Below are 24951 nucleotides of genomic sequence, written 5' to 3' on the forward strand. Positions count from 1 at the left end.
AGATGATTTAAAATAATGGACAAAAAAAATCAGCAACAATAATTTACACATTTAAAAATGCAGCACAGTCATTAAAATCACAAGGGGTCACAATAAAATCAAGGAGCCCTCTCCCCCTGACTGTCTTAAGCAGAACCAACATCAACAGCTAGAAATATTCCAGTAGCAACAATGAGGTGCTGCTCTTCTTTGCCATGGCCTTTGAAACCTAAAAAATGTATTTTAGGGCCTACTCTATGCTCTTGATGGTCAGCTGTTTTTACTGTTTGTAATATTGTTTTTTAATAATTGTTGTAACCTGCCTGGGACTCCATAGTGAAGGACTGGTAAGAAATCTAAATAAAGAAAGAACAACAAGGAGAATATCAAAGACCTGACAGAAGATAAAAGTCTGTGCCTCATACTGTAAATATCTTAACATAGTCACTAGGCAAGTTTCGTTTGGAAGAGCATTACACAAGGGGGGGGGGGCACCACTGAGAAGGCCCTCTCTCTTGTTGCCACCATCCAAGTTCTGCCAACGGGGCACTATGAGGAGGGTCTCCAAAGAGTATCTTAAACTGACTGAGCAGGCTCATATGGAGAAAAGGGTACCATGAAGTATTGGGGTCCAAGCTACATAAGGATTTATAAGTTAAAACCAACGCTTTGAATTAGGCCCAGAAATGTATCAGAAGCCAGTGCATGGAGTAAGACCTACTGTAATGCATTCAGATTGTCTGATCCTTGTTAGGAAATGGTGGAGTGAAATTACATGACTTTAGTAGAAATATGATAAGGAATTAAGTATAAATAAATTTTAAGATTTTGATGGTAATATAAGGTTAAAATAAACTAAGATAACTAAATGATAGAAAGCACTGAAAGACGGAAAGGATTTGCTGACTTAATTAATAACTGGAATACAAGAATGGGAGGTGTGAGGAGGTCGAGGAAATAAGTTAATGAAATATAAGGATAAAGATTGGAGGTGTTTTTAATTGTTTTTGGTTTTTTTGCGTTTTGATGTATTGTGCTTTTGTTTTTGCTTTTTTATTATGTAATTTTGTATTCTCCTTCTTTTTTTCTTTTTTCTTTCTTTTTTCTTTTTGTGTAACTTCTAAATGTTTAATAAATATTATTTTTAAAAAACCACAGATTGTCTGATCCTATTGGCAGTATGGCTGCTGAATTCTGCACCACTTGCAGTTTCTGGACCATCTAGAAAGGCAGCCTCATATATAATGCATGTAAGGAATGCACTTGGGAGGTTATGAGGCCACAGACCACCAAAGCTAGATTATTTATGTCACGACATGGATAGCTGAAGCTGATAGAAATAATTCTGCACCACAAGGCTACATTTGCCCCCATGGACAGCAATGGACCCAAGAGTTGCTCTAATCCACAAACCACATCCTTCAGGTAAGTGAAACCCCCTCCCGAATTGGTTGCAGAATCATATGAGACTGCTCAGTCTGGAAGGCCACAGGTCCCCTATCCCTGCTTTAAAGAGAACCCTCAGGAAACTGTGAACAGCCCACACACAAACCTGTCCGTGATTCTGCTGAATCCAATAGGTCATCTTGATTTTCGTAAGGCAGCTGCAGCCTGACACTTGATCTGGGTAAGAGTATGGCCTCTTGGCTCTTGGCTGTGAGAGACTGATGAGGGCCAAGGAAGTGAGGAACTCCATGGCTAGGGGGGAAAATGGAAGCAGCAGAAAATAGAGAAATGGTCTCACATACCCAGTTGCACAGGGCTATGCCAAGCTAGAGTAAAATTTAGTTGTAGCAAAGGTAATACAAGCCACCATAATCACAGCCTGGGTTTAGAGTATCTAAATGGGACATTTGATGCACCAGTGGTTTCTACACAGCTGAGAAAATTCAGCAGATTGCACAATAATGGGATGTGAACATATTGGCGGGTGGGGAGCACAAGGAAGTTGCTATCACTAATAAAGGCAGAAATTAGAGCAGAACACCAAGGGGCAAATGGGATCACTCCTAAACAGGATAACTAATGGCCTCAGCTCAAATTGTCCTACATGCACTTCTAAATCTTAAGCTGCCCTTAAAAAGGGAGAGAGAAGAAAAAGAGGAACACATACCAATTTGCATTCCAAAATATGAATTTTGGTTTGAATGCATACAAATCCCAAAACCTGTTTTTTTGTTTAATATGCTGAGTTTGACAAAATAGCACCGTATGATTTATGAGAAGATCTAGTTGTCCCTGGACAGGAGTCCTCATTAGGACAAATGTTATAAGAAGAACTTTTTAAAAAGCTAGCCCCTGCCCCCAGCAAATACAGCTGGATCAAGCTTTGCTTATAGTAGTTACCTTACAGCAGAGGTCGTCTCTTGAGCAGTCTGGGAAGCTGACTGGAAAAAGTCCACTTCAGGTAAGCCTTTGAGGACAGAAAAACAAACACTGAGAGATGGCTTTTGAAAATCAAGAGTGTTGTTCACCCAAACAAAGCTGAGGCATAGGTCTGTTCCACATACTTGCTGCCTTGCAATAAGGAGTTGTAGTCTCTCTGATAAGCAGACTTTTAAAAGCTACATATCATTCATTTGTTTTGCCACATGCCCACTTGTTTCTGGGGTGTACACCTAAAAAATGCAATGTGTACAGTGGCCCATAGAACCTACGGGACAGACTATTATTTTCTTCTTTACACAAAAGGAATGGAGCCCAGGAGCCAACTGTTTTGCAGAAAACCTTGTAGCTAAACTGCAATCTGAGCTCCAGCCTCCCACGTGCAAGTCCCAGCACTCTATGGGCCTTCTGTATGTCAAAGATGAATCCCCCTTCTGAACTCAGGTCTGACTCAATTACAGTGGGAAATGTGGGAGATATAAAGTCTGGCACAAATATAAAACTAGTTACCAAAAACATGACATGGCATTGCTGCTTTTCTCGACAGTGAACTTCTTGAGGGAAAACAGAGAGTGCCCAAGTGGGCTTCTTGGTCATGTAGACCACCAAAGTAGTCTGCAGGAGGCCTCAAATTACCTCTTGTTCCTGAGTGGTAACCATATCTCCTTCCCTTAGACCTCCAATGCCCCCATGGTCTCTTCCTTATAATTACTTCAGTCTTACCTGAGTTCTGCTGCAATTTGGTAATCCACTCCTGCATGAGTGGCTCAGTAGGAGCTCTAAGGAGGTACTTGGAGCCATCCTTCAACCTGGGGTATGCAAGGAAATCAGTTGAAGGAATTTGATGGGATACAGATACAACAACCAGACCAGCCTCAAATACCTAGCAATCCAGGAGCTAGAAACAGGCACCCTCCACAAAGATTTCTATAATCACCATTTATGCTGTTCAGGGGCTGGCATTTCATCCATGTCCCCACAATGGAACCCCAGCATGTTCAAGTCTTTCTTTCCCAGATTGATCAATTGATCTATCTATCTTACTGTCCTTCATCTGAGGATCATTGGGTCACTTATAATATAAAAACACAAACATACATAACAACAAATACGAAACAATACTCCCACCAGTTTAAAAGGCCACAGATTGATTAATTACCGGTAGTCAAAGGCCTGGGAGAAGAATGTTTTCACTCAGCACCTAAAGATTTGTAATGAAGGCTCCAGGCAAACCTCCCTGGGGAGAGTATCCCACAAATGGGGAGTCACCACAGAAAAGGCTTATTCATGAAGAGGGCACACAAAGAAGTGCCTCAGATGATGATTGCAGGATCCAGACCAATTCTTAAGGGAAGATGCAGTCCCTGAGGTATTACGGTTCTGAGTTACCTTTATTTTCTTTTTAAAACCTGTAATAGTATTATTATTTAGCATTTATTACCCCTTCATAGAGCTTAATGTACGCTGCATATATTATCTTGTGAAGGAAAAGAAACAGAGGTTACTCACTGTAGTGTGAAACAGTTGTTCTTTTTGATATACTCTGTTTCTAGGGTGCAAACGGCTCCACGGAGGTTCAGTGGCAAGGCCACTACAGAACTCTGCTGTGCAAAGGAAGGCAAATGATAAAAGTCCCTGGAATCAGAAAGCCACTCTGAAGTGGGCTCCTACTAGATACTTCACTCTTCTCTTGGGTGGGCAATTGTTACTTGGGACAGCCTCTGATGGTACACTGAGCTTTTAAATTTGTTGAGCTTTTCTTCTGCCAACGCTGCTCGACGGTTTTGAGGTTTGCCACTTATGACTAGACTTGGTTTTACTGTGATTTGTGGACGGTCTTTATTTTAGTTTTAGATGAAGTTAGTCTTTACAAGAATTTCAAGTTCTATTTTGGCAGAGAAGGCACTGGAGGTTTAGACAAAAATAAATGCAATCGGCAAAGTGTAGATGCTTGACAATCCATGCACGCCAAACATTCACAGGAGATGTCAGTAGGGGAAGGACTATACAGGATATGAAAATGCTGGAGGCAGTGCTTTTTCCCCCTGGGGAGACGCAGGGGTACGCATACCCCTAAACATTTTGTGAATCTAAGTTTGGCCTGATTGAGGGGCTGTATTTCATTATGAGTAGGAAAATCGTGCCCCTAAACAATTTTTTAAGAAAAAAAGCACTGGATGGAGGTATGTGAAAATGTGACACAGGCGTTACTCATACCCATTTCTTATCTCCATTTGTTTCTGGGCATCTCACTGCCTACCATTACCTTGAGGGTGTCTTTCTTGTCCTGGTAGAAACACAAAGTTTGTCTCATCAGTACTGTGTGGAATGTATTCCAGGAACGACAATTTGCCTAGGAGAAGAGAAATGAAAAGATCAGATCTGAAGTAGGTGAAGAGTTAAGGTTGGTTCATAGGGTGACCTGTTCACACGGTTTCATGTGCATGAAGTCTCTATCTGCCTGTGCTTGCCTCCAGAGCAAGGCCCTTCCCTTCCCCTGGAGGCAAAGACAGGCAACCATTGCCTGAGAGCCCCTTCTAGCTCTTCAAAACATGAACATTAGTGCAAAGGAAAAGTGAACATCACCTTCAGATATATGGTCAGCTTACTCTGGACCTTATGTTTCCACCTCCTGTCTGCAGCAGCTACAGTTGGCAGTACAGTATAAGAATAAAATCCACAAGTTTTTTGTCATTTGGAAAGGCCCTTTGACTTCTGCACCACCCACACTGTGCTGGTTTAAGCCAGGCCAGTGATCCAGATCCTTATATCCACACCCCATCACAGGCGACATTTGCCCAATGGGTGGGGCTATCCACCTGTCAATCACTTGATGACACAATAGCATCAAGTGTCCTGTATTTCTCTGTGTGGTTTGAAATCAAATTGTGCAGACAAAATCTGCAAAGTGGCAACTAGCTGCCTTTCATCCAAACTTTGCCTTTACCTGCTCCACACCTGACTTCAGGTGTCGAGCAGGTGGGCATGGCTTCATGAAACAGCCTCGTAGGCCTACAGACTGGAGGTTTTCCCACCCCTGGGTTTACACATAACCATGGCTTGGTATTATGTGAATAAGCAGCAAGGAGCCTCGGTTTCATGAGTTCAGCCACCAAGCCTTGTGCAGATCCTGGCTTGGATCAAACCATAGCTAGTTTGTCACACGGCAAACTGTTATTTATGCTTCCCCTGCAAATCAGGATCAAATATTGGTTTGCTGTTATGCCTGAACCACCTCACTCAGAAGTGTTTCTGTGTGTGTTGATATAAGTCAGAGCTTTCCAAATTGTGTGTTGTGACATGTTAGTGTGTCATCTGCAGTGTGTAGATGTGTCACGCGAATGCTCCCTGCGCTGCTCCTGGGGCTGGAAAGGGGTTGTTTCAACCTCTGGCTTGCTGGTAAAACTGAATTACTGTGTCACAAAACGATGCATGTCTAAAAATTGTGTCATCAACATGAAAAGTTTGGAAAGCTCTGCTGTACAGGGCTAGGCTCTGTTGAAGTGTTACTGGAACATCAATGAAGTTGTTTCTTGGTGGCAAGTCACTGGCATCCATATTCACCCCCCCCCTGCACATAATGCCACGCAGCTCTGACAGTACCTTCTTGCCTCCTGCCTGCAACAGATGCTTCCTCTCCAAAGCTCCTTCCATCATCTGAAGCTCTAGTTTACTGGGAAGATTCTAGAAAGAAGCAGGAAACAATGAATGAAGCAACCACAACGAAAGCAGCAGTGTTTCAAATACGAAGGCATTTTAACACCACATTCCCCAAAACAGAGCAAAAAAGGAAGAAGTGTGCTTTGAGCAGTCACTGATTCATCGAAAAGACATACATTGTGTGGCTCATGCTAGGAAAGTGTGTGGGGATCTCTCCCTCTCTCTCTCCCCTCCCCCCCAGTCAAATCAGGAACAGTACTGATGTAAACTTCTCAATGGTAAGCATTTCATTAGCTAGGAGATCTGTATCTCCTTTAAAAGAAAATACTCCACATATACGGAGTTGCTGGTTCCTGATAGGAAAAAAATACACATTTTAATAATTGTGCAATGAGAAACTGCTTAAGTACACATTGCAGATCAATGCCAGCAGTATCCAGGGACTTGAGGAAAAGAACAGTAAACACCTGGTTTCCAGGCATACAATCCCCACCCCTGCCTCATAGAAGCCAATGGTTCTGACCTTGCCAGTACTTCTGCCCTCCGCCTGAAGCTTCTGCTGGGCCCCTGGGCAGGTACTCTGCAGTGACCTCACAGCTGCAGCTACTGCCCCTTCTGATGGCTCCTGGCCAGAAGGCATGGGTGCCCGGCACCGACTCGGACTATCACAACTAGTCCCTCTTTCTCCTTCAGACCTCTGAAGCAGCTGGGCAGAGGTGGGGAGCTTGAACTTAGCCACCAACAAATTGTCTGCCGCTGCCAGGAGGAGTCTTGCACCAGAGCTGTCTGGACTTTGCATCTTATCCACCTTTCCAGCAGGGCTGCTGTGGATTCCTGAGCTTTTCTTGTGCTTCTCCACATTGCTCCATATGGCCTGCAGCTCCTCTTCCTCCTCTTCAAACAACTCGTGGGCAGGGTGACAAGCCTCCAGCAACTTTGGCCCTTTAGTCGTGCTTCCTCCAGGAGCCGGGACAAGAGGGTCCAGCCCTGAGGGTGTTGGGGTGCCTAGTTCACATTCAAATACAGACAGCTTAGCAGGAGATTTGACCCCCAGGTGGAGGAACGAGGGTGAGGTTCTCACACAGCTTCCCTTCTCTGCTTGCCCATTCACAGCAGGGTTCTTAGCTCTGGCTATGCTGGAAACTGCATCGGAGCTGCTCGTGTGCTTAGCAGGTGAGGGCTTCAGCTTCACCCGAGGTGCTTCTCTGGCTTTGTGGTCAGCCGGACCCTTTACCTGTGCCTCCTTGGAGCTGCCAGTTGTACCCAGTGAGGTAGCTAGTCTGTCCCACTCTATACCTATCTGCTCGTGCAGGACACTAATGCGGGATAGCCGGTTCTGCTTGAAATCCAGGAAGTCGTCACTGGGACTGCTCTGGCTATTCGGACTCTGCCTGTCTTCTCCACAAAGAGCAACGAAGCAGGCCTTCTGCCTGCTGTAGCTTGGGTTGATGCTCACCTCTTCAAACCATGTTCCTCCCTTACCCTGGGGAAGCTTGTCACGAGCATCTTCAGGCCTCTGGTGCATGACTGGCTGCCCTCCGAGCACCCTCTTTTGCAGGCTACTACCAACTTCCTGCACTTTTGCCCCAGCTGGGCTGCTCTGAGCTCCCTGGCAGGCCTGGCTTATTCCCTTCCTTCCTGCTGCTCCCTCTCTTGCTACTCTGATGGTTTCATGGATATTCCTTAGGACTGTGGGGTCCTTGGGGAGCTCCAGGCTCAGGACAGAACCGAGAGAAAGATGCTGGCATGTGTTGTTCATCCGGGGGCTGTTGAGACCTCTGCTCTCTCTTGGGAACACATGACATCCAGATACTTCCCTAACCGAGTCACATTCAGCGTCAATAGCCCGTGCCAATGGGTTCTTCACATAGTCTGTCAACTCTCTGCAGGGTACTGGGCACTCTGCCTGCAAGGCCTGTGCCCTCCTGTTACCCTTTGGGGGCCAGGTGCTACTAGTGCTGCTCCTCTCCCCTTGCCCTGCCTGCAGGTCGCTTGGTTCGGTCCCCATGATCCCTTGCAAGGTGAGTAGCTGGGCATCTTCTGCCTCCACTCTGCCTTTTCTCTTCAGGCTCCTTAAGAAGCAGCTGGAGCTGATCTTGGGCAAGGTGTGGAAGGCTGAGGTGCCCCACCCAGGACTGGGAAATGGGGAAGAGTGAGCTCCGGGAGGCGTTTGCTTAGCAGGCCGCAGCATAGTAGAGCTTCCACAAACCATGCCTGCATCTCTGTCTCCCTCTTTCTCCTTCACGTGCAAATAGGTGCTCACCTGCGGAAAGAGGAAGACCCAATGAGGAGCACTCTTCAAATTGCACAAGGTCACTGGAGCCTAAACCTACCTATTTTGGATGCCACAGCAGCAAACTGACATGCACTAGACATGCTCCTTTCAACTCACCGAGTATACATGCATGCATGTTCATTAATCGTAGCAGACACTAAGGTACGGGTTCCAGGATGTTAGGATCACTTTAGTTCAATCCTAGGGAGTGGCAACAAAACTTCTGGCTTACCATGGTTCCAAGCTTACTACTGGAGACAACCCAACTCTGCTGGGCTTTCCAGAAGGGGCACACTGCCAACTTGCAAGGATGCTAGATGCACCCCACTCTACTTCATGATAGATGATGCAGCCTGAAAAGAGGCTACAAAACTCAGTATGAAATATTGCAGTAGAAACTGAAGAGCCCAGCATGATTGGGGGGTGGGTACCATGATAGCAGCTATGGGCTGTGCTACAGTTGAGGCCAGCTCAGGGCCAAATGAAATGTGCATTAAGAATCTTACATTGTATGGTTTGAGATTGCATGTGGTGCAGATTGCATGTATGAATGCTCCTTGTAAAAAACAAAGAAACCCTTCGTCTGCATAGAAAGCTATCACAACAGGAAGAGAACTGGGCTTAAATAAACCCTTAGGCTGGGACTCAGCCAATAGATAGAATGCATGCTTGCAGAATGCATGTAGAAGATTCTGGGTTCCTTTTGCAGCCTCTTCAGAAAAATCTGAGAAAACTCCAGTCTGAAATCTGGAATAGCCACTGCCTTTCAGAGCAGACAATCCTGAAATAGAAAGATTAGTGATCTGACTGTATAAGGCCTCTATAAGATCTGGCTCTATAAAGTATAAGGCTTTAAGTTTGTATGAGCTCCTTGATGTACCAGGGGTATTCTGTGCACATGAATCAGCTCTCAGTATAACAGGAATCCCCTTCCTGCAACAGCTGCAGGAGATGTCTAGAAGTTTAATTCAGGAATTATTACTGTACACCGTAGAGGCTGATGTTCCTTTCCCTTCATGATTGGCAGCTGACTTTCTAAATGAATACACTTTACAGCCCTGAAATCCTCCTCTCCAGTTCACAAGTTGTTGGAGCTACTGTAGCTTCTATGCTCAGGCACCTCGCCAGAAACTAGTTTTGGACAGCATGCCTCAGCCTTTCAATTGTAGCAGCTACCCATCTACTTCAATGCCTAATTATCTTCTCACCGTGCCCTTTTAACCACAATTGCTAATGTGTGAGTGATTATGAAGACCTGCTTGCTAGCAAATAGGTGTATTCCTCTTCTCAGTTCATCTCATCCCCAAATCACCACAAGACTCTGAATTCTTGTTCACGGGACAACCCAAAGTGAGTGTGTCTTGTCATGTGGGTCATTTCCTCACAGCAAACTAGTTTGGCCTGCCTTTAGCCCGTATCAATAGGCAGTACACTTCAGGCTCGCTTCCTGTTTCCTCTAGCAAATCCGGTGGCTCTTCTGCTGTGGGATATGAATTATTGTGCTGAGGAAGACATCTCCATATTCCACTGTGCTGGCTGCACATTTAAGCTCTTGTTTGTTTGTTTGTTTGTTTGTTTGTTTGTGTGGATGGTCCTGTGCCTCTAAGAATATTACAGAAGGGGGGATTCCTGGCAATAATATGACATGACAAGTTGTGCCAGCTGAAATTCTCTTAAAAGGTACAGAATCCACATTTTGTGCTGCACATGGCAACCCTGTGCTTTAACCAGGAGAAGTCACAAAATATTTGAAGGTGTTTCTCCTAAGGGGGCATCTCCTCAGGAGTACAGGTGCAAACACAGAATGCATATTTAACTTATTCACCATAGCCTTGGAAAGGAGAAACACAGCATCTGTGTGACCTCTTAACATTTTGGAGATGCCATTTAAGTGATATAGGAGAAGGGAACAAAGCTGTTGAGACTCCAACTTCCTAAGTCCCAAGCCGGCTAGCCAGACCAATGGTCAAGGATGATAGCCAAGTCACATCTGGAGCGTTTCCCTCTCCTAATTTCAGAGCTGCCTTTTGAAGGAGGCTATTGGATGGGTTAGTCAAGGTTTCCTTGCACCATGCAACCACTCTCAGTCTGACATGCTTCATCGTCCCCCCACTGCTCCATGTTACCTCTTCTGCATGCTGGCGGGGTGGCCTTTTCTTTCTCTTTAAACTACCCAAAGTACTTCCTAAAAGCCCCTGGCAACGTTTCCAGAAAGCTTTACAGGCTGAGGATTTAGTTTCAGAGAGCTGGATTTTTAGGAAAGAGAGAGACAAAAAAAAAAAGTGAAGGAATAGCAAGGATGACCTGCAAAAGCCAGGAAGAAAAGGGCAAAATCAGTGCCTGACCCATGAAGAGGAAGCTCTAGAACTGCACGCCTGGCAGTGGCTTAAACGAGAAGCAAAAAAGCAACAGAGCTGCTAGTCTCCCTGATTCAGAGTGTCCATTAACATCTTAATGCTCACTGGGAAGTTAGAAGTTCACCACTTGCAAGCCTTAGCCATTAAGATTGGCACTCCCTCACTTGACACCCCACTTCTGTCCTGCCTGAACACTTGGCAATACTTTGCATCATGAGAACACTGCCTCCCTTTGCCACAGAGGCACTTATTTGATGTTCTGGAGATAGCAAACAGCTCTATCGATACCTAAAGTAAAGGGCAACTTACCTTGTGCAAGGTTTCCGGTCCCATTGATGGTGGTGCTCCAACCTGGCTTCCTGTGGCTTCTCTCCCTGCTTTCTTCCCAATGCTCAGTATCAAGTTCACTGTGCCACCCAGACTGCCAGGGCCTGGCTGGGGCACCAGCAGCACAGGGGTCTCCAAGGGTTCTAGGATCAGAGTCTCCTTTGGGACGTCCATCTCAGAGGGCAAGTGGTTTTCCAATTCTTCCAAACTCTTCCTGTGCCCTGGAAGAACATCCAGGGTAGATAGCACTGCAGTGGAGACCGATTCACTCTCTTGCTGTGCTGCTGAACCATTTGGGAGGGAGCCGAGGGTGAGTGGAGGCCTCTCAGAAACACTGGAGTTAAGGATACCATTTGCTTCACCCACACCTGATTCAGGAACTACTTTAATCTGTGGAGTAAGGTAATACAATGAAGAATGAAATTGCAGCGAGAGCTTCTTTGTTAATTCTAGGATTTCCTGTTAAAATGGCATCTCCCCCACCTAAAGACCACAACAAGATAGATAGTATACACATGGGGAAATTGTGTAGGTATTCCACCAAGTTTGAAATAAGACAGATTTCTAAGCTTGGGGTGGGAGTGGTGGAGGAAGGAAGCTAAAGAGAGAAATCATGAAAGGGGGGGGGGGTTGTTTATAACTTTGTGCAGATGCCCCATAAAAAGTGAGTGAACAAAGCATAGCTATTCCACAATAAATACACAGTGCAGGCCAAGCTATTTTTCAAGTTTAGCTCTAGTATTGCCACTCAGGGGCTGCATACTAACTTGGCTGTGCTCGGTCATGTTCAGCGTGCCATTCTGAGTCTCCCTGCCATCACTCTTACTGCCAGCGTCCTTCTGGGAACTCTGTGCTCTCCAGCGCACCATCACCCATCCCAGCATGCTTTGCAGCTCCTCCATTCGCTCCTTTATCTAAAAAGACAGAACAAAACTGAGAAAGAAATGAAAGGAGGAAAAAAGGCCACATGGTGAATTCCTCTCTTTTCTCTTCTAGGTACAGCTCTCAGTCAGGGCCAAGCCTCAGGATGACAAACAATTGGAACAACTGTCTAGCTCCCACCCACCTGATGAGATGCTTCGCCTCCTCCCTTCCGAAAGCAGTGATGGCAAAAGAAAGAAAAGGGCAGTGAGGTGGGATGGGAGGTTGTTCCCCAAAGGATGCTGCAGGCATGTAGGAAGATTGCGTATCATGGCCTGCCACACTTACTGTCTCACTCAAGCAGTGCTCCTCAGCTACCAGTTTCCATCCAACTGCTGCCAGCTCCTCAAACTCCTTGAACTTAGTCTCCATGTTACTTTCCAGGTCTTCCCACTGAGCTTCTGAGAGACCGTGGGTACTCATAGTCTCAGAGAAGATCTGTGCCCGAGTATCCTCTGTCCAGGAGCTGGAGAGTCAAGGAAGGAGGAGCAACTATGAATATGGCCAGAAGAAATGTGTCTTAACACCTCACAAAACTGCAGCTCAATTTCTCCTCTACCCTTCCAACAAAGCTACAGATCAGGGTACTTACCAATTGATAGAGAAACCTGGAAGAATCCCAGTAAAAACCTATTCTGCATCAAGTTGTCTCAGCCTCTAGACAGCTTTGTCTTTCAAGTAGTGGCATACAGTTAAGAAACATACCATTTCCCCAGGCCTTTTAAAGCAGTATTAAATTTACTGTGTCCCAGTAAAAATAGTTTCTCTCTCTCTTTGTTAACCACTAAAGCAGGCATCCCCAAACTCAGACCTCCAGATGTTTTGGGACTACAAAGCTAACAGGACCAGTGGTCAGGGATGATGGGAATTGTAGTCCCAAAACATCTGGAGGGCTGAGTTTGGGGATGCCTGCACTAAGGGCTGCTTCCATTGTGGCAAAACAATCTACACACTAAGCCCTTCCATGGAAAAGTTGGTGTTACATCTCACAAGCAAATCACCAGTCTTGGCAAATGTGTGAGCAAAGAGGAGTAAATACTCAGGAAATCTGCAGCTAAATCACAACATCCAGGGCATGTGTAACTGCACCAAAATAAATGCAAGATAAGTTGTGACGTGTGACACTGAAGTTGCATCCAATTTCAGTAAGAGAATATTTGGTGGGGTGCAGCTGCCATTTCAATGCAGGCATTGCTGCCACTTGCCTGGATGGTGCTGGGCTGGGACAGCAGCAAGCTCAGCCCTTCACCGGTGCACCAACGGGAGCAACCACCTGGTTGCGCAGGTACCCCTGCAAGGTCCCAAACCTCACTTCCACCCTGCCCCACCTCCACCCCACCCAGGTGTGTGAACGGGAGTTAGAATTGATGCTGAGACTCAAGCTTGCTGGACTGACTTCAAAGTAGATAAGATGGATATTCCCCAAGCGCAATTGAAAATAAGGGGTGCTTCCAGATGGGGGCTTAATATCACAAATGGGTGAGTCAGACATTGCAAAACAAACTTTCAAGGGACAGGATGAGTCCACTAAGGTCTACTGACTTACATAATGGCTAAATAAGCTCTGAAGAATTGTCGCAAATGAGCGGCTTGCTGTCCATGAACTGCATTTCCCAACACCAGCTTTTGCAGATCTTTCCAAGCCTCCAATGTTTCACTGATTCTTCTGGACTCATTTGGCATTTCAATCAGACAGCAATCTTCCAGCTCAATGAAGGCTCTCTCTAGTTTCTCCATGTCCCCTTCCAGGCTAGACATTTCACTCTATGAAATACAAGACCACAGGATTCAGGCTAGCAACAGGGCTTTCGAATGGGGAACTCCTGGCTCCTTCCCAATAGAAAATGCTTGCCCAATCTAAAAACAAGCATGAGACTCCCAACTGGCTTTAGGAAGCCAAACAAACAACAGGGCAGTATAATCAAACATCAGATCTATGCTGACCCATTTAAAAAAGTGTGAGCTCAGAACCAATGGTCAAACCTAAACCTGCATAACAATCTCAACCTGCAATTTACAATGGTGCTGGGTGGAAGAACAGACTTCCAAGGTGTGTGTAATGCCTGATTTAGCACTCCTCCAACATTGCCATGAGAAACACTGGTTATATGGGGTGCTTGTTACAAGCCCTCAAATAGCCTTTTGATCTCACCTCTATCTCTTTCTGCCTTTCCATGAGCCCCTGCAGCTCCAGAAGATCTGCCTCACTCTTCACTGTGGCAAAGCTTCTCTCTGCCTGCATTATGTCCTGAGCCAGTGTTTCTGCTCTGTTCCTCATTGTCTTGATCCGTGAGGTGACCCAGGCCAGCTGAAAAATTGAAAAAAGAAAGGCGACACTGAGAAACAGTTCTCTGTGCTACAGGCTGCTTGGACAACCAAACCAAAGCTGGAACTGCAATGCTGGTAGCATTTAATAGGTGGTCAGTCCACCTCTATGAAACAAGAAGATAGATTTTGTAGCTTCTTGCCCAAATACAATAACCAACACTGAAGGATGGAGTGGTACAGGCTTTCCACATCTAACCACTAGGGAAGAGGGATTTTTCTAGCACGCAGCCCCTCTTAACCCTCTCTTACCTTAGTTTCCTCCCCACTTGACAAGGCCTGCACAAAGCACTTCAGATTCTCTGTCTTGGTCACTGCCTCCATGGCCCGCTCGCGCTCCTTCACAACACTGTTCAGCATGTCCACTGCTTCTTGCAGTTCCTCCAGTGACCTGTTCATGTCCTCATTGCTCAGCTGTTGAGCACTCTGGGCTATGAGAAGCTGCAGAGGCTCTTGGGAGCCTAGCTGGTTCGGCACTGCCTAAAGCAAAACAAGTACATGAATAATATTGGGTACCAATCTAGACAGGCCACCCTGTTAATTCTCTCACAGAAGTCTTCTGAGCAAATTGCCATGATTCCTACTTTACAGAGAAGGAAAGTGAAACTTCAAGAGAGAGGCTTGACTAAAGCAACTCAATATTAATAATATTAATAATGATGATAATAAGGTAAAGATAAAGGGACCCCTGACCATTAGGTCCAGTCGTGGCCGACTCTGGGGTTGCGGCGCTCATCTTGCTTTATTGGCCGAGGGAGCCAGCGTACAGTTTCTGGGTCATGTGGCCAGCATGACTAAGCCTCTTCTGGCGAACCAGAGCAGCACACGGAAACGCCGTTTACCTTCCCGCCTATTTATCTACTTGCACTTTGACGTGTTTTCGAACTGCTAGGTTGGCAGGAGCAGGGACCGAGCAATGGGAGCTCACCCCGTCACAGGGATTCGAACCACCGACCCTCTGATCAGCAAGTCCTAGGCTTTGTGGTTTAACCCACAGCGCCACCCGCGTCCCTAATGATGATAATAGATTGGTTATATCTTTGTTCTACTACTAATTGTATCTACCACAACATACATCAAAATAATAAATAAAACCATGCAATCTACTAATAATATAACTCAGAGCCAACACCCAATTTCTAAAAGCAGCAACAAAGAACATGTGATATAACCAACATTTCAAACTAACGAAGACCCAACACCAGCAAATGTAAAAGATGCTACGCATTAAAAACTGGCAGTGATGAAACTATGCTTATAAACTAAAAACAAATTGAAATAAAAGTGCCTTCAATTTCCAACACTGATCTTAAGTCCTGATATATTTAGCTGGGAAGCTAATTTCTGCCACCTCACTGAAGGCCCAGATACTTGCCAGTGGATATCAGTAAGATAAGGCCTCAATAAGCAGCAGTAGCCAATTAACCAACATTGTCAAGAGTTGCAATTTGTGGCATTATAGTTAGGGGTTCCATGACTAAATGCGACCAGAGCTAGAATGGTGATAGAACTTAGCTGTACTGAAATCATGTGAACCCAAACAGGAGAGTCACGCAAACTGTTCCTGTGTCACTAATCTGACCACTTAGATACAATGCAGCACAAGGGACTTTTATGGAGATGTGTGTCCCTTCAGCGCCATGCTCCCTCATTGTTCAAACTAAACATAAAGCGAGAAGCCCCTTGCTTGTTATTTTTGAACTCTGACCCTTCTGGGGAAGTGTTGTAGTTCCGTGGCAGAGCATCTCCTTTCCACATAAAAGGTCTCAGGTTCAATTCCTTGCATCTCCAGGCTGGGAGAGACTCCCTATCTGAAACCCTAGAGAGTTGCTGCCAGTCAGCCTGGTTAGTAGTGAGCTGGGCAGACCAATGGTCTGACTCGCTATAAGGCAGCTTCCTATGTTCCTATGACAGGACGGAATTCAGACCACACCTCTGCACATCACCTCATTCTTCCCTTCCCTGGCCCACGTCTTCTCTGCTTCTCACCTGTACTTGGTTCCTGTGACTCAGCATTTCTTCCATATGCACATTCTGCAAGAACTCGGTTAAAACCAGGGCATCTTTCAAGTCTGACGTTCGGCGCTGGAGAGCCTCCTGCACACAGGTGAACCTGGGAAGGAAACCACGACATCTTCCTAAAAGCGTATTTCACGAGAGCAATGCTACCTGCTGCCTAAACATACACAATTTCAATTTGGACAGACAAAGCTGTTGGAGATGAGAGATAGGTCTAGAACAACATGGGCTACAGCTCAGTGGTAGAACATCTTCTCTGCATGCAGAGGGACCTACGTTCAATCCCCAGCATCTTTGTCTGAAATCCCGGAGAACTGCTGCTTATATAGTGTGAGGACAATACTGGGCTAGATGGACCAATGGTCTGACTCAGCAGAAAGAAGCTTCCTATGCTCCTACGACAAGGGAAACTTAAAAAACAACAACCCTGGCTCTCTCCTCCTCCTTGGTTGCCTGCATCTATTCCTTTGAAACCATTCTTCCACCCTGAAGTAACCTCTTCTCCTTCTCCAGCTTTTCAGAAGCCAAGTCTCCTTCCTACACCACCTCCATACAGAGAACACTCTTTTGTTCCCAAGAACTCACTTTTCCTTCACTCGTTCCATTTTTCTATGAATCATTGCAGCTGCTGTGTGTTCCGAGGAGGAGTCCATTTTCATTTCCTCCTGCAGGGCTTGAAGCTTAATATGCCACGCCTCCACTTGGTTCTCCAGGGTGCCAACCTTCTCTAGGTCCCCATGGAGGTCATCAAGGTTCTTTGCTGCTGTTGCTTCTGGCTCAGAGAGCAAGCCTAGCACAGTTTCTAGCCAACACTCAGCCTCTTCTACCTCCCCAACCAACCGCAGAGCCTGCAAACAGAAAGGAGTGGCATGAGCAAGGCAGCCCCGCCAGCCTGAATATGACAAGAAAGTGATTGCGCACTGTCCTCTGCAAGAGAAGGCCTTTGCCCTGAAAGATGGCAAACAACTTTCTTAAATAAATAAGAGAGTGTATCCTAATCCCAAGGTTCAAATGTCTAACTGTGGGAGAAACTGAACACTACACCACAAATAATCTGTTCCCTACGGCTAAACTTTTCAGTGCATGGATGACAGGCAAGCAATCCAACTGAACAGGAAATGTGACCTTTGTCAGGGATAGAGCTACAAATATTAGAATTGCTAGGGTCTTTTGAGTGAGGCTGAGACTACATGTTACCCACAACACAGAGCAGCTGCCAAGGACGGCAGCTGTTTCACCCCCTTCCACCCCAAAACCTTTTATTAATGTCTAGCATAGTTCGTCTCATCTGACGATGGCGTAGATTTCATTTGCCTCCACGCTGCATCATTTGGTTGTTGCCAGCAAGGGTGGAGAAACACGCAGTGCCATGAGATCACAGGATGTGAAAAACTGGCACACCATGTTTCCAAAAGGGAAAGGTGAGACACTACTCACTGTATCAATCTCCCTCAGGGCCACGCCATTCTCTTGGTGCCGCCTTCTCAGTTCCTCCCAGAGATCCTCCAGTTCCTCAAGGGCATCTTCCATCTGAGGACTCCACTTGTGTAGCTCCTAAGATGTACAGCACACACATACCATTAAGACATATGAAGAAAAGGGCTCCCACTGTGGTGGTTCTGCATATGTGGAACTCTTTGCCCCAGGATGTTCACTTATCATCCTCTCTGTATGTGTTCGGACAGCAAATGAAAGCAGTTCTCTTTAACAAGTTTTTGATTCTGTTCGTTACTTCATGCTTTGATTTATTGGTGATTAGTTTTGGCCCTTGGGTGCTGCTTTTAACCTGGTAATTATGTTTTAATGATGGGTTGCTATTTTTATGCCTTTTTAAAACATTGCAAGTTGCACTGACTTTTTGACGGGGAAAAGCAGGATACAATTTTTTTTTTTTTTGGGGTATAAATAAAATTCAAATATATGAATCTGACTGAAGCCATGTCAGACTGCTGGACTATCTACTCCAGTTTCATCTAGTGATAGGCAGCTGAATTACAAGGTCTGAATTACAGGGTCTGTGTGTGTCTTTTCTAGCCCTTTTACCAGAGAGTCTTTTAACTGGAGATGCTGGGGACTGAGCCTAGGATCTTCAGAATGAAAAGCATGCACTCCGTCACTGAGCCATGGTCCCCATTTGTTCAGTTCCCTCCTCAGATATGCTCTAAGAGTAGAAGCCATTGTCCCTCTTGGGGAGGTATTAACAGATCCAGTGTGGTGCAGTGGTTGGAGGTCAGACTCTAGGACCTGGGAGACCAGAGTTCAAATCCCCACTCAAGCTCACAGGGTGATCTTGGGAGAGTCACTGCCTCTCAGCCTAATCTACTTCAAAGTGTTGCTGTGGGGAGAGGGAGAACTATGAATACCATCTTGAATTCCTTGGAGAACAAGATGGGATAGAAATGCAAAAAATAAACAAAATCTCTTGTGGGACCCAGAAAATGCCTTTTTCAGGCTGGGCTAGGGGTTCTCACCTGTCCTGTATTTCAATGTAAGATGCTACATCCTGTATTGATACAGTTTTGTCCTGTATTTCAGTTCTCCTCTCTCTCTCTCTCTCTCTCTCTGCCAAGTTAGGGATCCTCTCCAAATGCATGTGCTTGAAAGGGTGTGTGAAAGGTCATGTATTAAAGCTCTGGGTAGCCAAGCACAGACAGGTTTACGTGTGTGTGTGTGTGTGTGTCAAATTCCAGAGGGGCCATCCTGTCAGGCTGCAGTAGATTACAATGGTTTGCTTTGAAGTCACTTCATCATGGGGGGGGGGGGGGAATCACACACACCCCAACTGCCCTTCCCCGCTCTGTCATGTATTTTGTCAAAACAAAGGTGGCAACCCTAGGCTGGGCAGGAATTGGGAGCATCCCTGGTGAACAGGCCTCTCTCAGGCCTCACTTCGTCTTACCACCCACAACAGTCCTAATTGAAACACACTTTAATTCTACAAACCTGCTTAAATACTTGGGTATTTGAAACACAAGATTCCTCTTCATTAACTCAAGGTTTAAAAATAAATTTGTCAACATTTTGCTTTTGATTTCCGATAACCACCTCATTCAGCTAAGCTTGTAGACTAGGCCTGTTCTTCAGCCAAGTGGCAGCCTACCAGCAGCCCAAGGGAAGCCAGAATTACTACCACAGTAAGGGAATCTATGTGGGCTGCAGAATGACAAAGACTTGGGGATTTGGTGAAGCTTGCGGAGAGACATTACCCCATCAGCAACCTGGCAGAAGTCCTGAAGGTGTGCCTCCTGCTGGGGCAGGTCCTTCAAGGCATCTGAATGCCAGAGAAGCTTCTTCCTCCTCCTGGAGAAGACAGAAAATTAGGGTGAGGCCATATATTCCAATCCATTGCTTGATAACTGCCACATCAAGTACACATGTATGAAACACCACAGAAAGAGAGAGAGAGAGAGAGAGAGAGAGCATTTATACATACCGAGATCACCCTAAAACACAACACATTTTAATGGCTTTTCAGAAGTGTAGCCATATTACTCTGTTGGGGGTATTTTTTGCACTTTAAATACTGGGTAGGATTCACCTAAGCTTAAAAACCTCCAAGGAAGGAGGCCCACCACCTCCTGAGTAGTCTGTTCCACTGTTGAACTGCTCTTACTGCCAGAAAGTTCTTTCTGATTTTTAGTTGGAATCTTCCTTGTTAGTTGAAGCCATTGGTTCAAATCCTACCCTCCAGAGAAGGAGAAAACAAACTTGCTTCATCTTCCATGTGACAGCCCTTTAGGAGAGGGAGGGATCATCTCCTCCAGAAATGCTTGTGCAGATGGAATGCTCATAATAGTGCAACATTGAATTCCACTCTGACAAATTTGTTATGACAGCTTCTGCTATAATAAATGTGGGAGTCTTTAAGATTCTTTGTTATTTGAAGTGAAGGCAGTTTGCATTCTATAACCAATAGCGAACTCAATTCTCTGAGTGCAGGTCTTAATGTAACTAAAGCATCCATGCTCAATGTGGCCATGGAATGCTGACAACCGAAGAGAGTGACCGAAAACCAGGAAAAATTGAATGGAAGGGGGCATGACTGACTGGAAAGCTGAACTGAGCATTTTGTTGCAGGTGCCACTTAGATTCAACTAGAAGCCACTGGGTGGTGGGCTCAACCTCACAGCTTCATTGTTTTTCTGTGGAGCTCTCGGCTTCTACCCATAATGAGGCTGGGCTTAGTGCCAAGACCACATGGACCCCCAAACCCGTTCAACTTCAAAGGGCCAGCCCCTCTGCTAAGAAGAGTTTGGATTTGATATCCCGCCTTTCACTCCCTTTAAGGAGTCTCAAAGCGGCTAACATTCTCCTTTCCCTTCCTCCCCCACAACAAACACTCTGTGAGGTGAGTGGGGCTGAGAGACTGTGACTGGCCCAAGGTCACCCAGCAGCTGCATGTGGAGGAGCGGAGACGCGAACCCGGTTACCCAGATTACGTGACTACCGCTCTTAACCACTACACCACACTGGCTCTCCTGCTAGGAGTAAGAGATAAATTCTTTCCCATAGTGAATTGTTGCTAAACAACAAAGCAGATCCCAATAAGCAACTTCTACCCTCCCCTGTCCCAGTTTCTCCTCACCACTTCCCACATAGCTTTCCCCAAGCTTTCCTCTCCCAGGAAAGCACTGTGTGTGCCAATACCTCCTGCTGTCACTGGTGATGGCCTCCTTGCCTGGTGAGTCTGTGTTGCCCTCTTGGCTTCCTTGGATGTCCTTCCATATCTAGGATTAAAAGAAGAGTAAGAATATATTTTGCTCAGAATCCTGAGAGGTAAGACTCTGGGCAGGACCTTGTCTGAACTCTGAAGTGGCTCCAAAATTATGGAACCAGTTCCTAGAGATCTGTCTTAATCCAGCTCTTGGCCCAATGCCAAGCATTTTGCATTCTTCCCAGGTGCCACCTTGTGGGAGAAAGGGGGGTGAATTTGCCACTCACCATCCTCTTCCTCTTCCCCACCTTTGCCAGCTGCAACGTTCTTGTGTTAGAGCTTGGCTGAGGCCAAAAAAACTTAAGTAGCATGAAGTCTGTTCTGGGATACTGGTAAAGCAAACAGACCACTGCTTAGGAGCAATCACAAGTGGTCTTCTTTACTAATTCAGGGCGAGAGAGTACATAGCACTCCTCTCTGCTTTTCCTCACCATAAAAAGTAATTGCACTGGTTTGGGCTTTTAAGTACCACCATGTTATAACAAGAAGGCTACAGCCTAGAAGGCTACAGAGACCCTCCTTGTCTGCAGGGACACTTGAGCCACCAGTTCTGGCCCAAGTGTGGCCACCTGAGATTGACAGACTAGTCTTGCTTGTTGCTATGCTCATTTTACCCATGAGACATGGCTTACAAATGGAGGATGCTCTGAGGCTGGTCATCTACACACAGTACCCAGGAGATCTTGAGGTGTTATCTTGAATACTTTTCTTACCTCCCATACAGGTTTTCCTCCAGCCTCTCTCCCTGCACTGTTGGACATGATCTTCACTTGCTCACGATTCGGGGAATCAATTGATCTCCTGGTTGAAGCCAGTAGTGGGGCAATAGGAGCGAGGGGAAGCAGAGAAGTGAAAAAACAAAGAAAACTGTTAGAGTAGAGAACAGAAAAGGGCAGAAAAGTGAGATGATAATCACCACAGAATAAATGCAGACATCCTCGAAGAAATCCTGGTTCTCAAGCCAAATGAGCACAGAGCAGCTCAATACTCGGTATTCCAAGGTAGAGTGTCTCGGGTCTTCAGCTTTCTCAGGTTGTTTTATTCTGACCCATTATGCTTTCAGCTTTCATTATGCTTTCAGCTTTTGTTGCGAGAGGAATGTCTTGGGTAGAGCATCCCGAAGTTACAGTGATAGTCACAGTGCTGCTGGCTTAGCCTTGTTGCTGGAGCAGAGGCCATCTCTGTCTCCAGAGTTCCACATTAGTGAAAGTTTCCTCAAGTTACTCACATCAAGGAAGATAGTAAGTAAGTGCTGATGGTAAGCAAAAGAGGTGACTTCCTTTTACTTCCTAAACTGTCTTTTGCCTTGACTGGTAGAGGGAAACAGATGCCACCCTCAGCACCCACACATATAGGCTGCATATTCATAACTTAAAAATCTAAACAAATGCATTGCCTGAAGGCCTACAACCTCAAAAAATTGTGATTAAACTACCATGCATAGTACCTCCTTGTTCCAAAAGAATGAAATGGGGGGGGGGGGGGACATTGTCAGGGTTGCCACCTTTTCCTAGCAGTTTTGCTCCTGTGCATCTAATATCAGTAGAATGCAAAGCTTTTCCAGGCACAGTAGACTCCTCACCTGCTTAGTTTCTGTATGGCACACTCCTGTTAAAGGCGCACAACAAAACAGAAAATGGTAGTAGTATTGTCAACAATGGCTCTGGCGTGCCCAAATTAGAGACATTTGCTAGATATAATCATTAACCAGCTCAGGATCCACCTCATGCAGAGAGACAAAAATTAGGCATTCAGCAAATACCTCAATAACTGCTGGAGCTGGGCCCAGCTCTCCTTCACATCTTGATGCTTGAGAGAGACCCGTGCTACTAGGCTGGGATGGAGGCTTGTCAACTGGGACACGGTCACATCTAGCATCTGGGTGGAAAAAAAGGCTGGCAATGAATGAGTGAGCAGGAGTGACAACTGGTCACTTGTCTTAAATTAACCTGACCCATCAAGATAAACACACCTCACTAGCTATACATATCATGTAGCATATGAGCAATGTGACCAGCAGCCCCTGGTTCCCTAAAACCAAGTGGTTTGCTCAGCCCTAAAACCAAGTGGTTTGCTCAGCCCCTGGTGGGCTACCATACATCTTAATGGGTGACAAATTGTGCATGTCTAATCTATAGACTGCCTCCAAAGAAGATGCTGAATTAGACTTTCAGCAGCAAACGCGTGACAATGCAGGATTCAGCTCCCTTTCTTGTGGATCATTCCTCAGCATTCAGGAGCTTCTGCTGAAAACTGAGCTTCTTTCAGAAAACCAGCATGAGCACATCACTTTGGATACAAGCACTCCAGCAGTGGAGGGGTAGGATATATACCAGATGTTGATACTTCAGCTGGATATCAGTTTTTGAGTCCAGGCCATCTTGCTTAGTTCATCATTTACAGGATGACAAGTTGCTCTCTAAACTTAGGGAGAAGTGGACATGCCACCAACTTTTTTTTAAAAAAAAACACCTTTGACCACCCCCCACATCTTCTTTAAGCGTGCCACCAGACTGTCATTATTTTGTGGAAGGGATTCAAGCACATACCAGAAATTTGGTTTTGTGCAATTAAAGTGGATCAAAGCACTCTGCTGCCCTATCACAAATCCATTTAAAAAAAAAAAATCAAGAATTTTTGTAGTTTGGAAAGTGAAAGGAAAATGCACTGAAAAGTGTGGGATGAACAAAAGGCTAACATGAATATGTATCAACACATCAGGATGAATGCAGGACAGCTGCTCATTGTTGTATAACCACCCCACAAACAAATCAGAATCATTGCTCAATAAAGACTGAATATACTCCGACCTCTATGTGAGCAACTCAAGATGAATGCTTAATAAATAGGGCATCTGGAGGGGCTCCAAGTCATGTTCCTGGGCATTGCCCAACTTACCATGACCTGACTAGCTAAATCCCTGACATCCAGGTCTGGGCTGGTTTCAGGTTCCCTCTGTTTCCCCACTCCACAGAGATTCCTCCGCTACAACAGAAACAACAGGCGTTAAGCCCCGAAACAAGTAGCAATGCAGTTCTTAGAAAGCACCCACCACCTCCTCTTGGAAACTGCTCTAGAATCTACCTTTGCATGGATGGCCCCAAGGAGCACTTCTGCTTGCTGGACGAAGGCAGCGGCTTCCAGAGCCAACTGCAGGGTCTCATGGTGTTCCTTCAGTGTCCCCTGGAGCCGCAGCCACCTGGAAGGTGAAACGGGCAGAAGGATCTTAGGAACGGGGAAGCAGCTTAGCCTGCACATCCTTGACAGTTAAAGTAAAGCAAATGCGGTCAGATGATTCCATAGCCCATCCTAATGCCCATCTCTCTTCCCCCATCAGATCCTGCTCTAGCTCACAATTTATTGAGATGCTTGCGTCGTGCCATAATGCTCCTGCTCTCACTCTTCCCCTGCTTCTCAAGTTTGTGAGCCAGGCTGTTCATTTCCTCATGCAGGGCCTGGAACTGCTGCTCCTCCTAAGTTGGATGAGAGAGAGAGAGAAAAGGGGAGGAGAGGCGGGGGAGAAGAGGAATAACATAAACTTACTTTCTATAAAAGTATGACCTCATAAGAAGCTAACCGCTACTGGCATTGCCAACTGAGCCCCAGCAGAATAAACCTTGTACTCAGAAGTTGTTTTCAAAGGGAGCTTAGGAGCTCCCGATAATAATTAAGCATCAACTTTTTTTTACAGTGCTTTCAGGTGTTCCAAGTACTTCTCATACATTATCTCAGCAATCCTTGCAACAACTATGATGCAGGCCAAGAATTATTATTCCCAAATTGCAGGGAGGAGGGGATGGAGGGCTGAGAAAACAGTAGTACTATCCAGTACAGACAAGAGACAAAATTTTCACAGTGGTGCCTTTCTGTTCTTGCAGATGGCAGCTGCAAAATGTGATGAAGGACTGTACCAGGCTACCCTCTTGCTACCCCAATAGGACCTAGGTATGAACTACAATGGCATTTATATCATCTGAGCTAGGATGCAA

The 24951-nt window shown here is 45.7% G+C and overlaps 1 protein-coding gene and 1 long non-coding RNA gene across 8 annotated transcripts in view; one reads left to right on the plus strand and one right to left on the minus strand.

Moving 5' to 3' along the window:
- LOC310674893 overlaps nt 1-24951 on the plus strand; it is a 457828-nt gene that overhangs the window by 32605 nt on the left and 400272 nt on the right. The window lies entirely within an intron of this gene.
- Nucleotides 1-24951, minus strand: part of LOC310674865 (uncharacterized protein) — a 41736-nt gene that overhangs the window by 1984 nt on the left and 14801 nt on the right. For 2 of the 7 annotated variants that reach the window (XM_083434615.1, XM_083434613.1), the window contains 24 exons: nt 24317-24435; nt 24047-24161; nt 23861-23947; nt 22725-22840; nt 21676-21763; nt 20896-20975; nt 19455-19548; nt 17686-17802; nt 16834-17096; nt 16219-16342; nt 14482-14709; nt 14057-14212; nt 13451-13668; nt 12193-12370; nt 11751-11897; nt 10966-11373; nt 10426-10545; nt 6548-8287; nt 5968-6048; nt 4631-4717; nt 3874-3968; nt 3088-3173; nt 2326-2392; nt 1532-1677 (listed from right to left, as the gene is read on the minus strand). In XM_083434615.1, coding sequence (XP_083290741.1) covers nt 1532-1677; nt 2326-2392; nt 3088-3173; nt 3874-3968; nt 4631-4717; nt 5968-6048; nt 6548-8287; nt 10426-10545; nt 10966-11373; nt 11751-11897; nt 12193-12370; nt 13451-13668; nt 14057-14212; nt 14482-14709; nt 16219-16342; nt 16834-17096; nt 17686-17802; nt 19455-19548; nt 20896-20975; nt 21676-21763; nt 22725-22840; nt 23861-23947; nt 24047-24161; nt 24317-24435 — 4960 coding nt within the window. The remainder of the gene's footprint in view (nt 1-1531; nt 1678-2325; nt 2393-3087; nt 3174-3873; nt 3969-4630; nt 4718-5967; nt 6049-6547; nt 8288-10425; nt 10546-10965; nt 11374-11750; nt 11898-12192; nt 12371-13450; nt 13669-14056; nt 14213-14481; nt 14710-16218; nt 16343-16833; nt 17097-17685; nt 17803-19454; nt 19549-20895; nt 20976-21675; nt 21764-22724; nt 22841-23860; nt 23948-24046; nt 24162-24316; nt 24436-24951) is intronic. The other 5 variants (XM_083434619.1, XM_083434617.1, XM_083434618.1 and 2 more) reach the window with 3 other exon arrangements.

This window comes from Podarcis tiliguerta (genome assembly GCF_965153285.1).
Source record: "Podarcis tiliguerta genome assembly, chromosome: 3".
NCBI classification, from domain to species: domain Eukaryota; kingdom Metazoa; phylum Chordata; class Lepidosauria; order Squamata; family Lacertidae; genus Podarcis; species Podarcis tiliguerta.